We start from the raw sequence: 11,629 nt of genomic DNA, 5'->3' as shown, positions 1-11,629 counted from the left end.
TCCACGTGTAAAACTTTTTTCCCGCCAAGGACACCTTCCCTCCAAAGCTAACCACATCCCTCCCTCAAACAGAGACAAACCATTTCTCCCCCCCCTCTTCTCACTACAAAACTAGAATCCAAAAACCCTGGAAAAGAAAGAAAGAAAGAAAGAACTCCAAGATCTTCAATGGCGACCCAATTTCTCATGTCCATCATTCTCCTTTCTCTCCTCATTTCTTTCTCATCTTCTCTCCCTATATACAGCATACTTGATGCCACCCAAATCCTCTCAAATTCAGGCTATGTAGCCATGGCTCTCATTCTTGAATTTGGCTCTCAAACTGATCTAATCCCACCATCTCAATCTCTCACTATCTTCTCTCCCTCTGATACTGCATTTTCTCTTTCAGGCCAACCGTCTCTTGATCTCCTTCATTTCCACTTCACCCCTCGGTCTTTCTCTCTAAACTCCCTCAAATCCCTCCCTCCTGGATACCAAATCCCCACTCTTTTCTCCAATCACTCCCTCGTCATCAGTTCTAATGCTGATAGTCAAACCTCGGTAAATGGTGTCAAGATTAATGGGTCGGCTTTATATGATGATGGGTTTCTAGTAATCTTTGGTGTTGACAATTTTCTTGATCCGGATTTTACGGTTTCTGGGTCCATTAATGGGAGTACTGGTGGAATTCGTGGATGCTATGTTACATCTGGTGACGATGATTGCTCATTTGAGGAGGCTAGTGGGGTTTTGAAATCAAGAGGGTATTCTGTTATGGCCTCGTTTCTTGATTTGCAATTGGCGAAGTTTAAGGACCATACCAGGTTAACAATCTTGGCTCCTGTTGATGAAGTTGTGAAAGGTTTTATGGGTGATTTTAGTGATTACCGTTCAATCTTTCTTAGGCATGTCGTGCCTTGCAAGATTTCATGGAGGGATTTGGTTAGTCTTGATGATGGGGTGGTGTTACCTACATATTTGAGGGGGTTCAAAATAAATGTAACTGTATCTAGTACTTTCTTGATGTTCAATGGAGTTCAGGTCATTGTTCCTGAAATTTATAGCAATAGTTGGCTTACTGTTCATGGTCTTGGGGGGAGTTTAGTGATGCAAGAACCGACTGCAACTGCAAGCAATGCTGAAAAGATTGTAGTGGATTTTAAGGCCATAAAGGTCTTGATAGCCTTTTCTTTTCTGCTTCTGTGTACCTCTCAGCTGAACTCTATTTTGTAAGTGCATTCATTCACTGCCACTTTCGTGTCCCTTCTTGTAAAAAGGTTTGTGTTCTAGTTGTTAGTGTTGTAATTGGATTCCATTTTCTTATTGACTTGATGTGAAACAATAAAGCCATGCCGTGATATTGTGAAATGATGATTTTTGAAATAAATTCTAATTCTTTTTAGTTTTCCACACTTATGAGCTGATGGATGCAATGATATTGACTCATACATGATTCAATTGATCTATGATATGATTTGAGCTTATTGGAATGCTTGTATGGACATCTAACTTTCTCAGTTGATGTGAGATTATTGGTATACTAGTTTGAGCCAGTCTAAGTGTGGAGGATATATTTTAAGAATCAAACTATATTTTAAGAAAAAAGAAAGTGGCATAGCTGTGAATTGCTATTGAAGGCTATCATTTTTCGTGCCTTCAGAGCTCTTGAAAATGAAATATCGTCTAAGCTAAAGGCAAACTAATTGGGTTGATGGTCCTCCCGGGCGATTGCAAGGGTCTTTAACTTGTGTTGAAAATGGTTCAATAACTGAAGACTGAACTAATACCTGTAGACAAGTCAATTTGCCTGGCTGTGTCAGAAGTTTTTGTATGAGATATATGATTTCTTATCTGGAGGCCGAAGTCATAGCCCGGATTCTTTAGTAGGCTACAACCAATTGAAAAGGATCGGTTGACGGCATTGAGTAGGAATATTTGAAACAGTGATTGCTTTATTCTGCCCTGCGAACATGATAATGATAGCAGCACGGGCTCTCAATCGGAAGACAATTACTGTTCTCCTCTTAATCAGCTTCAACTGAACTGACCTTGTTGCTGAAGTTACAATACGACTCGCTCTTAATTTCCAAAACGTGTGATTGCACCATTAAGAATGGAACCAAAAGATGCAAAAAGCCTGATTCTTGCATTATCATTATTGATGATTGCGGCCTCAATTAAAGAGTTTAACGCTCCATTATTTTATGCTTTATTTTCTTTTGAGGGCAGGGAAGGTTAATCAAGTATAATGCCATATAGATGAACTATAAACTATCGCATTTCCAAGAAGAACTGCAGAATCATTGAGCAGCTGGAACTTGACAAGTAAACCACAGCCACAGGAAAGTTTAAAAAACCAGTATTGATCTATCTTCCATCGCTAACAATGAATGAGCTCTAGAAAAGGGAAGCTGGAATACTGGAAATGTGTATTTTTTAAAGAACAGGGCCTAAGGTGATGTCTTATTCAAGAAATTGAACATGACGCTCTCCTGTTATATTTGTTTCTTGGATGCTGGGTACATGGCATTGTTTATTGTGTGTATGCATGAAACAATATGATGCAGTCAAAGCCTCGCCCTTCTCTAGCTATCAAGAAGAAATATGCAAAATTTGGATGTAGCGCCCGCTTTCAGTGAATATGAAAAAATTGAACGGTTAAGACTTAAGAGGATGGTTGGATTTTTGTCAACATCAAAATAGAGCAAATGTGGTGGCTTGTGAAAGTTAGGAGGATACAGAAATTTGTGATACTTGGAAGAATAATAAAACCCCCTGAATTTTTCACCGATTCTTCTGAGGCTCCTCTGAAATATAGTACTCAGTCCATGGCAAACCAGAAAATCAACGGTATACAAACTCAGCAAATCTCTGAGTACAGTAAGTTGTTACAAGGCCATGTACAAAAGGATCCCATATCTTCTGATTGAGATGAAATCAGAATACGGTGCAAACTCGCAAGCCACTAAAATCTCCAACAAACCCATGGCATCGTAAAGGTAGAACAAAACAGGAAGCATGAGTGCAGAGAGCCAGATGAAGAGTGAAGGGGACCAGTTTGGAAACCATTAGGACAAGTGTGCACATATTCATCGAAGCGGATGCATGTATAGCAGCATCGATCCCTGATCCTCTAAATCCAAACCAATTTATTAGCTGATTTACCGACCAAGAAGTGAATTCAGAGTCATCTGTCTTAATCAAACAATCAGTAGCACTGAATCATGCACAGATTGATAAGAACCAGAAAAACTTGAAAAGATGATAACACTGAACAGATTTAATATCAGAACATATGAAGAATATTTCATAGAATTAGGCCAACATTTAATGCATTTCATACCAGGTACCAGTGTAATATCACATACAAAACCCAGATCCCGTTAATCAGCAATAGATGAGATGTGTCTATCTGAGTCAGTTAAAACCTTGAGACAGATCAATTTCCAATACCCCATGGCATCCCTCCTCGCCTCAGCTAACTATTGGAGCTCTCCTTAGCTTATCAAGCTTCTTTTTAAAAAAACGCAACAATGTCCTTCTTGCCCTCATCGAGAAGATTTTGTTTCAGATTGCTAAACAACTGTGCTGGAGGCCGAATGCCCACATCCAACATCTCCTGAAAAGTACATGCAAGCCTCATCTAGCTTATTCTCATGGCACAAACTGTTAATTAATGTAGAGAACATATGCATAACAGGAAGACCTCCCTAGGCCTTCATCTGATCCCGTACCTTTATCGCCATATCCACTCTATCCCCATTGCAAAACATCCGTCATCGGTAGTCACAGTTGGCTCACATCCGTCACTGCTCATTTTCTGGAAAACTGAGTAAGCCATCTTAGTTTTTCCAGCCCTTATCAGATGGTGATGTATAATATCATAGGTTCTCGCATTTGGACCAACTCCACTCTTCTCATCTCATCAATCGTCCACTGCACATCATGCATTCTCTCTGACCAGCAATAAGCCCCCACAAGAGCATTGTAAGTAGGTGCCTCTGGAGCAAAACCACTAGCCTTTGATCACTCAAAAAACTCAAGTGCTTCACTCAACCTCTTTTCAGCTCCCAAGCCATTAATCAATATACAATGTATGTGAGGACTAGGCTTACAATTCCTCGCTTCCATCTCAAGAAACAACTCAATTGCATCATCATACCTCCTAACTTTACAGCGTGCATTGATAAGAACACCGTAAGTGACAACATCCGGTTCAAAGCCCTCATCTTTCATTTCGTTGTAGACTTCAATAAGCCGCGAGAGGTTTTTCTCTTGACCCCAACTTTCTAGCAATATCGCATGTGACTTATATCAGCCAAGAATCTTCTCTTATTCATTTTATCGAGCACCAATTGTGATCGCTCTATCTGCCTCGACTTGCACAAGCCACAAAGTATCAAGCAATCTATTAACATCTGATGACTCAATCTTCAATCCAAACTTCTCCATTTTCATAAAAGCCTCTACTGCTTCTTTAACTTTCCTTGCTCTTGCATATCTCCTTGAAATCAGTGCAAAAGTTTATTTAGTCAATAACCCTTTTAGCTTCTGGGCAGTAACTATGTTCCATAATACTTTAAACTGCTTGATTTTTCCTAGAGATTCAATCTAGGCATGGTAGCTCTCTATGCTATATTGAAACCCTTTTTTCTTCTCTGCCCATCTAAAGAACGATAATGCAAGAGCACCTGCATTGCTTAGCTTCTTCGATGCTTCAAAAATTAAACTTGATGACACTTCAATAGAAGCCTTATTGAGCGAATCCTCAGCGCCAGAACTGGACTTTTTTTACAATAATTTGCAGATATTTTCAGCGTCTTCAACGATTTTATCAGCTGAAAGTTGTCTGCTTTTGTTGCTGGCATCAGTAAGGACAAGGGTTTACTGTAAATCACCATGGATTGACCTGTGGACGATAAAATGAGGTTTTAATAGAGACCTACATGGGCTTTCAATATTGGGTGTTGAATGGAGAGAAAGAGTTTGGCTTTTGATGTTTATAAGTGATCTCAAGACAATAGGCTCGAGATTGAAGGAAGAAGAGTAGAGAAGAGGAATTCTTTTCGGTGTTCTTGATAGAAAATCGGAGAATCGAGAGAGACCCATGTTTGATAGAGACAATCAAGCTTAGTAAAAAGGGAAGCGGCTAAAAAGGGCACTATTGACTGGAAGTAGCCGTCCTTCCTCGAATGGGATTTTAACCAACGTTTTTTTTGGAGAAGAGTCCTCGAACCGCATCAGTGGTTGGTTGATAAGAAAAGGTTCCGTCACTTATCTACATACCCATTTGTTGAGACCAAAAAAAGAAATGAAAAGTTCCCAATTCCCAAATACATGTTTGGATTGTTGTTTCTATTCCGCTCATCCCCGCCTATTCAACACTCACTCAACAGAAAGTGTCAGAAGAAAAGAACATCCATCTAAATGTTTTTAACCATTTGTCCATTAAAATAAGCTACGCTTTCCTTCTTGCCATTTGCCAATACATACTGAGATAGAGAGCAAATAAGAATTTAGTGAATGAGCTTCCGTTACAACTTTTGAAGAACAGATTGAACATACAAGGGCGTGCCGATGGCAGCATAAAGGGGGAGATCCTCTTATTGATGCACAGTTTACCAGTTCCATGACAGGACGCAATTCAGAAAAACCTCCAAGTGAATTCACTTGTTTCCCTTCGACTCTGCCACTCCTACAAACAATATCATAGCCTGCGAGGGGAGTAGCCCAATAAACGGACCTAAACATCAAACAATCAATGTCGATTGATGGTCATACTCCGAAGTGGTAGACAAAATTCAGATGCGAAAAAAATTGCACCAGTCTCGGACAATAAACCTATAATATGTGCATCTTTCACTTGCACTGATTCATCTGAGAGTTCCATTCATCAAGAAGGTTTTTAATGGTCTCCTCAAATTTCTTAGCCTGAGGACCAGGCTTCACAACATTGACGTCACCCCACTGGGAGCAAGGATCCATCCACCAGGTTCTACGGCCGGTGCACCATGCACCTGGGGCAGCTCGCTTGTGCCCACGCTTAAGGATCTTCTCATCAACCTTGTCTAGCACAGGGTCATCCCTCTGAAACTGCCTTGCAAAAGCCACTCCACTTTGAATCATCAGATCGTAATCAGATGTATTGAGAAAATGCGGTTCCATCTTCGGAGGATTGTCCCAGACCATATACCTTAGATCACTGTTTACAGTTGTATTCTTAAACTCTGGTGCATTGCAAATGACAGAGTGAAAATAGCTTTCTTCAGATAAGACCACATTGTTGAAGTACATAAGAAGGGTTCGAGGAAGATTATCCCAACCAAGAATACAAAATTCAAGAAATGGTCTGCTCAGGATGACCCATGGGGAACCTGCAGTGGTAGAGAACTGTCACCACACGTAACATTTCCACAAAAGTAAAGCATGGGCGTAACTTTAATTTAAGTTGCATAAACAGCATGCTATAGAGAATAGACTTTGCCTGTAAATAATTTGAAACCATCAGGAGTTGGCCGCTTCTCTGTAGCGTGAAATATCTGGCTCCTCCTGGCTAAGTAAATTCCGGGGTCAACTACAATAGGCTGAATTCTCTGAGATCTACACAAAGTCAAACCAACACAACACAAATATAACTAAATGTTTGTGCCACAGAAGTATAATAAAATTAGGCAAGTAGAGGTCACCTACTCTTTCCACCCAAGTTCACTGGTGTGATCTATGAAACTGAGGTCTCTGCTGACACAGGAGAACACATGAGCCAAGTCTGCAAGATTACAGAATAAAATATTAGAAACTCGGAATAATATTATGGAGCAAAATGACACCACAGAGTCAGTGGAAATGAAGCCTAGCAATTTTCAACAATTCAGTGTATTTGATGCTAGAGACTTCTTGGTGAAATACAAAGGACATAGGAGAAAACAGATTCAAGACAGTTCTGCCAATAGTAAATAAACAGTGACAAAGCTACTAATTATCAACTGAGATAATTATCAACTGAGATTCCCTGTTACTTAGCATATAACTTGGCAGATGAGCTTCCAAGTAAGCATTAATCAGCTTCAATTTTTACACATTATAATCATCTGACTTCTTAAGCCTCCCTGGCCATTCACTTGTGCAATGATTTATAGAACAATGGCAAGGCCTCACATGTGAACATCAAGTTGATGGCTACAAAATCTCTAACCCACATCAAATGTATTGTGCTTTTGTACAGCTGTGAAAGGTCCTCAGGAATGAGCATTGTGTTGGTGGCTACAAAATCTCTGTGACCCACATCAAATGTATCACCAGAAAAGAAGCAGACTCCAAATCAACAAGGGATTATCAAAGGTACAGACAGCTCATCAGCAACTCTTCATACCAATAGCCATTGCCAAGGATGCCCTTACTTTTGCAAGGGTAAAGGATGGCACTGTATTAGGCTTTTATACAGCTATGAAAGGACCTCAGGCATGTGCATCAAGCTGATTGCATCCTTAAACATTAGATTTCATAGCAAAATTGCCGCCAAGTAACCAACCAATCCAGAAGTATGAATCAATATGCAAAACCTTTTATGGACATCTTCCAAATGATATCCATAGTCTTTTATCCAATCACATAATTATTTTGAAACATGCTTCTGGTACAAATTTACTCATGGTCCTCTGTCATAGCTAAATAGCCTCAATGCCCTGCCAACACTCTAAGCTAAAAATTTTAAAAAATCACTATGCGAACTCTACAGTCTTGCTCTGTCATGCCTCTTCGAGGTAAAAGTTCTTTAGTAAACAAGCACTAGTCATATTTAAGAAGCCTATGTTCAGGGCCTTCACTTGTCATCTAGCGCTCACAATATTCAACATACTAGCCAGTCTGGACATGGTATTAATGAATGTTTGATCTTATTGCAGAGTTGATGTCCTTTAATTGATAGTCTTAGCTTAATGCAGCTTGTCCTACAATCATCAGATTTAACTTTTTTAGTCGACTCAGTAATCTAGATTGCCAACCAGCCACCCCCTCAAAAAAGAAAAAAAAAAGTTTCTTGCATGCATGCATTCTGTAATGCGCAATCCAAAGACCTGCATCAAGAATACTCAAAAGCCCACACACAGTTGATGAACATGACAACGTAAATGAAAACCCATGAATTCTTGCAAACTCAGAATGTCTTTTTGAAACGGTGTCCATCAACATATTTAATGTTACACATAGGAGCTGTGTGTTAGTTGGAAGATCGAAGAAGGCTACTGTTTAGCCAATATTGCAAATATCCTAACTTAAGAAAACTTCATCCTGACACCAAAAGGGAGAAAAAAAAACTGCTTCAGACTGCAAAGAATAAATGAAGAAATCATATTTAGCTTCTGGAAGCTAAATTGAGAATTCAAAAAGCCTTTATAGAGCCCATTGTACATGAGCAGACTGGGATTGAAACTTGGTCCTCCATCAACCTACTTACCCAGTGCACAAATGAGTGTGCATCCATGTATGCAAGTTATAATGTGGTGGACCTCATCCTGGATAGCATGCAACGATTATTAAGTCAGACTTTAATAAAAACTTCCGTTCTGACAAAATCATCCTTCATTATACCTACGTGGCAGCCTACTTCACTATACTCTGAACCACATTCTAGCAGGTCCAATAGAAGCTTCCTTTTGCGCGGGCTTATCCACAGTTGTTCAATCCTAGATCTAAGCCCAGGGTTACGGTTACTTGCAGGGATATGTTCAGCTCAATCGTTTTTATATTGGTAGTATAAGCTGTTCTAGTAAAAAACATATTGTCTCTAGTTTACAAAGTTTATCGCAATCAAAGGAATATCTAGCATCTTTGCATAAAAGTAAACATATGTAAACAATATTTTCTCCCCATACCACATCCTACCAACATTGTGGCCTAAATGGCACCATTCATGCTGGCTCCTAAACCATTGTGGACTGCAGGTACCCTAGTTTGAGGTAGTCAAAGGAAGCAAAGGCAGCCACATTTTAAGTGTTACGATTCGATGAACATAAATATGTCAAATATATCCAAAACACTAGGCAAATTATGAAATTCAAAAGTCAACTATGCTTAGAATAGTAACAGACCATAATGCACTCTTTCCATTGAGCTTTAAGAATGCAAAACGCAAGAAATTTCTCATTCAAGAGTCAACAACAAAAGAAAGCAAAACTTAAAAATAGATGCCTGAATAAAATTCTTAAAAAAAAAAACAAATGAGCCACTAAATTTAAGTTCGGGTTATTTTTCCAGCACCAGGTCACAGTTTCATGCTTCACCAAGCAATCTTCTCTCTCTCTCAACACACACACACACACTAGAAAACCAAACAAATCCACAGACAACCAAAACCAACAATCAAAATTCAGCCAAAAAAAAGCAATAGAAAAGAAACATACCATCCTGAGTAATCAGCGGATAATCCATTGCACTCAAAGACACAAACCAAGTCCAACCTGCATCCATTCTCAACAAAATGGCAGCAGCACGCAACATTGCAGCCAGATTAGAAGAACCCATATAGGTAAGCCTACTGGGCATCCCTATAACATCCACATTCCCAAAACTCCTAATTGCAGGCACTGCATTTACAGCCCCAACAAGCCTCATTCTCTCCTCATCTGATGCTTCAGCACCCAAATGCAATAAATAACGGTTTCTTGGGTGATAAACCGCGAGCAATAGCCTAAGGATCCGGTCCTTATCCCCTCTGCCGCCTGATATATAATAGGCAAAAGCAGGAGGGTAGTGGGTTCCATGATGAATTATAGAAGGAAACTGTTTAGAGGAGCTGAAAGCAGAGATTGAATATACTAAGAGAAAGAGTAGTGAAAGAAATGCTGAAGAGAAGAGAGTGAAAAGCCATCTTTTCTCTGCTCCCATAATAACAATCCTAACAACACATCCAATATTGAAGCCGATACTTGTTTTTGGTGATGGGGCATATGGTGGTGCAAATCAAATCTCAAGTTCAAAACTTTCAGCTAAATTTGAGGTATAGAAAGGGAATGGAAAAATGGTTTTGCATTAAAATGCAACACCTTTTCACTATCTTCTGAGATTTGATGGGAAACAAAGATATATAGATGGGTATGAATCAATAAAGACTGAAACTTTATAGCTGAATTTTGGGTTTCGAGGGAAAATAAAGAGACAGGTATTGTTCAAATGAATAGTATTGGGTTGAATTCAGCGATCGAGGGAGATGAGATTGTTGGGATCTTGGTGAGGAGCTTTGAGCTGCGTGTGAACAATGGTTCTAAACAGTGAAAAAAATAGAGAAAAAGTAAAGGAAAGCAGGGAAGAACCGGCTAGATTAGGAACAAACTAATACACACACACACGTACATACATACATACATACATACATATATATATATATATATATATATATATATATATATATATATATATATATATATATATATATATTTGTCACTCTATTTTAATAGAGCCAGCTTCTATGGAATAAACATTAATAGAGACGTGAAATTTATTTTTTTTCAGTGTGATTGAAATTGTTTTTAATTAAAAATATATACAATAACATTTTTTATTTTTTTAAATTTATTTTTAATTTCAATATAAAAAAATAATCTAAAACTAAAAAAAATAAAAAACCTCGTAAACACAGTTAAACTGAAAAGACAAATAATGCCGTATTTCACTCAAGTCTACGACTCTACCTCCTCTTATGAGCTAGTAGGGTTGGGGTTTTCAGGTTGGATTTGTTTTCTTTGTGATGAACGGAAAGGAAGAAATTGAGTTGTTACAGTGACGGATTGTTGGTCTTCTCTGAAATTATTTGATTTTGATATTAATAGAGAGGGAAAAAAAGGGTGCAATTTACAACTTTACGTGTGAGTACAAAATGTTTCGGTGCAGCATCTTTTTACTTTTACTTGTGGAGCGTGCTTATCACGCTCTACCAACGGAGAACATTTGTCTCCATCGGGATATGAACCCTTCTTCCATTGTAAATGTGTATCCACGCGCTCCAACAAGGTTTGGCATTGATCATGGATGGGGTAAACTGCATTTTTTCCCTTAATGATTCATTGATATTCAATTTCTAACCTCACAGTTTTCAATTTCTCAATCTTACCCCTGTATTGATCATGGTAGGGAAATTCTCGTGCATGAGAATTGACTCCAGGTTATTCACATCCGGAGTGGAATTTCAAAAAATTATCTTTTCGCACTATAAAAATTAAATTTTAGATGATAATATAAAAGAGTAAACTCCTCTTTTATTTTTTTATAAATATCACCAATCTATTAGATCTCCATCGCTTCCTTAAGAAATAAGATCCAATAATAGTTCAAACATTAAAAATTAATTCCCTTTCATAGCAAGGTAAGTTTTAATAATCTCTTTGTTGAGAGAAATAGTATTTTTTATTCAATAATTCAAGATCAACTAATATAAATTGTATGATTAGTCATCATTTATATAATTTATTAAGATATCATCAAGTTTTGCGGTTAATTTTAACTATCTCATTTATATTCATAAAACTTTTATTTATTAATTTTTTATTGATAATTTTTTTCTATCTAGATGAACATGGAGTCGTGAGAAATATTGTTTTGCTTTTTATTTCTAAATAGCTAAAAAAATAAAAACATCCTTTACAAGTTTTATTGT

At 38.1% G+C, this 11,629-nt stretch overlaps 2 protein-coding genes and 1 pseudogene across 2 annotated transcripts; 1 reads left to right on the top strand and 2 right to left on the bottom strand.

Annotated features, from left to right (window-relative positions):
- Positions 1–291: 291 nt before the first annotated feature.
- Positions 292–1,215, top strand: LOC7482875 (putative fasciclin-like arabinogalactan protein 20). The gene has a single exon (XM_002312395.4). It carries the CDS (start codon positions 292–294, stop codon positions 1,213–1,215), a length of 924 nt encoding a protein of 307 aa, XP_002312431.2.
- A 1,595-nt stretch (positions 1,216–2,810) lies between these two features.
- LOC112328451 (pentatricopeptide repeat-containing protein At1g71060, mitochondrial-like) lies at positions 2,811–5,091 on the bottom strand (annotated as a pseudogene).
- A 291-nt stretch (positions 5,092–5,382) lies between these two features.
- Positions 5,383–10,561, bottom strand: LOC7482873 (beta-glucuronosyltransferase GlcAT14A). Its single transcript, XM_024607761.2, has 4 exons — positions 9,381–10,561; positions 6,673–6,748; positions 6,467–6,582; positions 5,383–6,356 (listed from the first exon to the last, which is right to left on the bottom strand). The coding sequence occupies exons 1-4, from the start codon at positions 9,862–9,864 to the stop codon at positions 5,842–5,844; spliced, it is 1,191 nt and encodes a 396-aa protein (XP_024463529.2). The 5' UTR covers positions 9,865–10,561; the 3' UTR covers positions 5,383–5,841.
- Between the last annotated feature and the right edge of the window lie 1,068 nt (positions 10,562–11,629).

The sequence above is a fragment of the Populus trichocarpa genome, chromosome 8 (assembly GCF_000002775.5).
Source record: "Populus trichocarpa isolate Nisqually-1 chromosome 8, P.trichocarpa_v4.1, whole genome shotgun sequence".
Lineage (NCBI taxonomy): Eukaryota > Viridiplantae > Streptophyta > Magnoliopsida > Malpighiales > Salicaceae > Populus > Populus trichocarpa.
The sequence above is the reverse complement of the archived record's forward strand: the minus strand, read 5'-3'. Positions and strand labels throughout refer to the sequence as shown.

Bases quoted from the DNA above. Each gene is read 5' to 3' on its own strand.
- LOC7482875 (XM_002312395.4), top strand. From the start codon at position 292: ATGGCTCTCATTCTTGAATTTGGCTCTCAAACTGATCTAATCCCACCA.
- LOC7482873 (XM_024607761.2), bottom strand. From the start codon at position 9,864: ATGGGAGCAGAGAAAAGATGGCTTTTCACTCTCTTCTCTTCAGCATTT. The intron at 6,583-6,672 runs GTAGGTGACCTC...GACTTTGTGTAG, and splicing joins AGTGAACTTGGGTGGAAAGA to ATCTCAGAGAATTCAGCCTA. The intron at 6,357-6,466 runs GCAAAGTCTATT...CTACCACTGCAG, and splicing joins TGGTTTCAAATTATTTACAG to GTTCCCCATGGGTCATCCTG.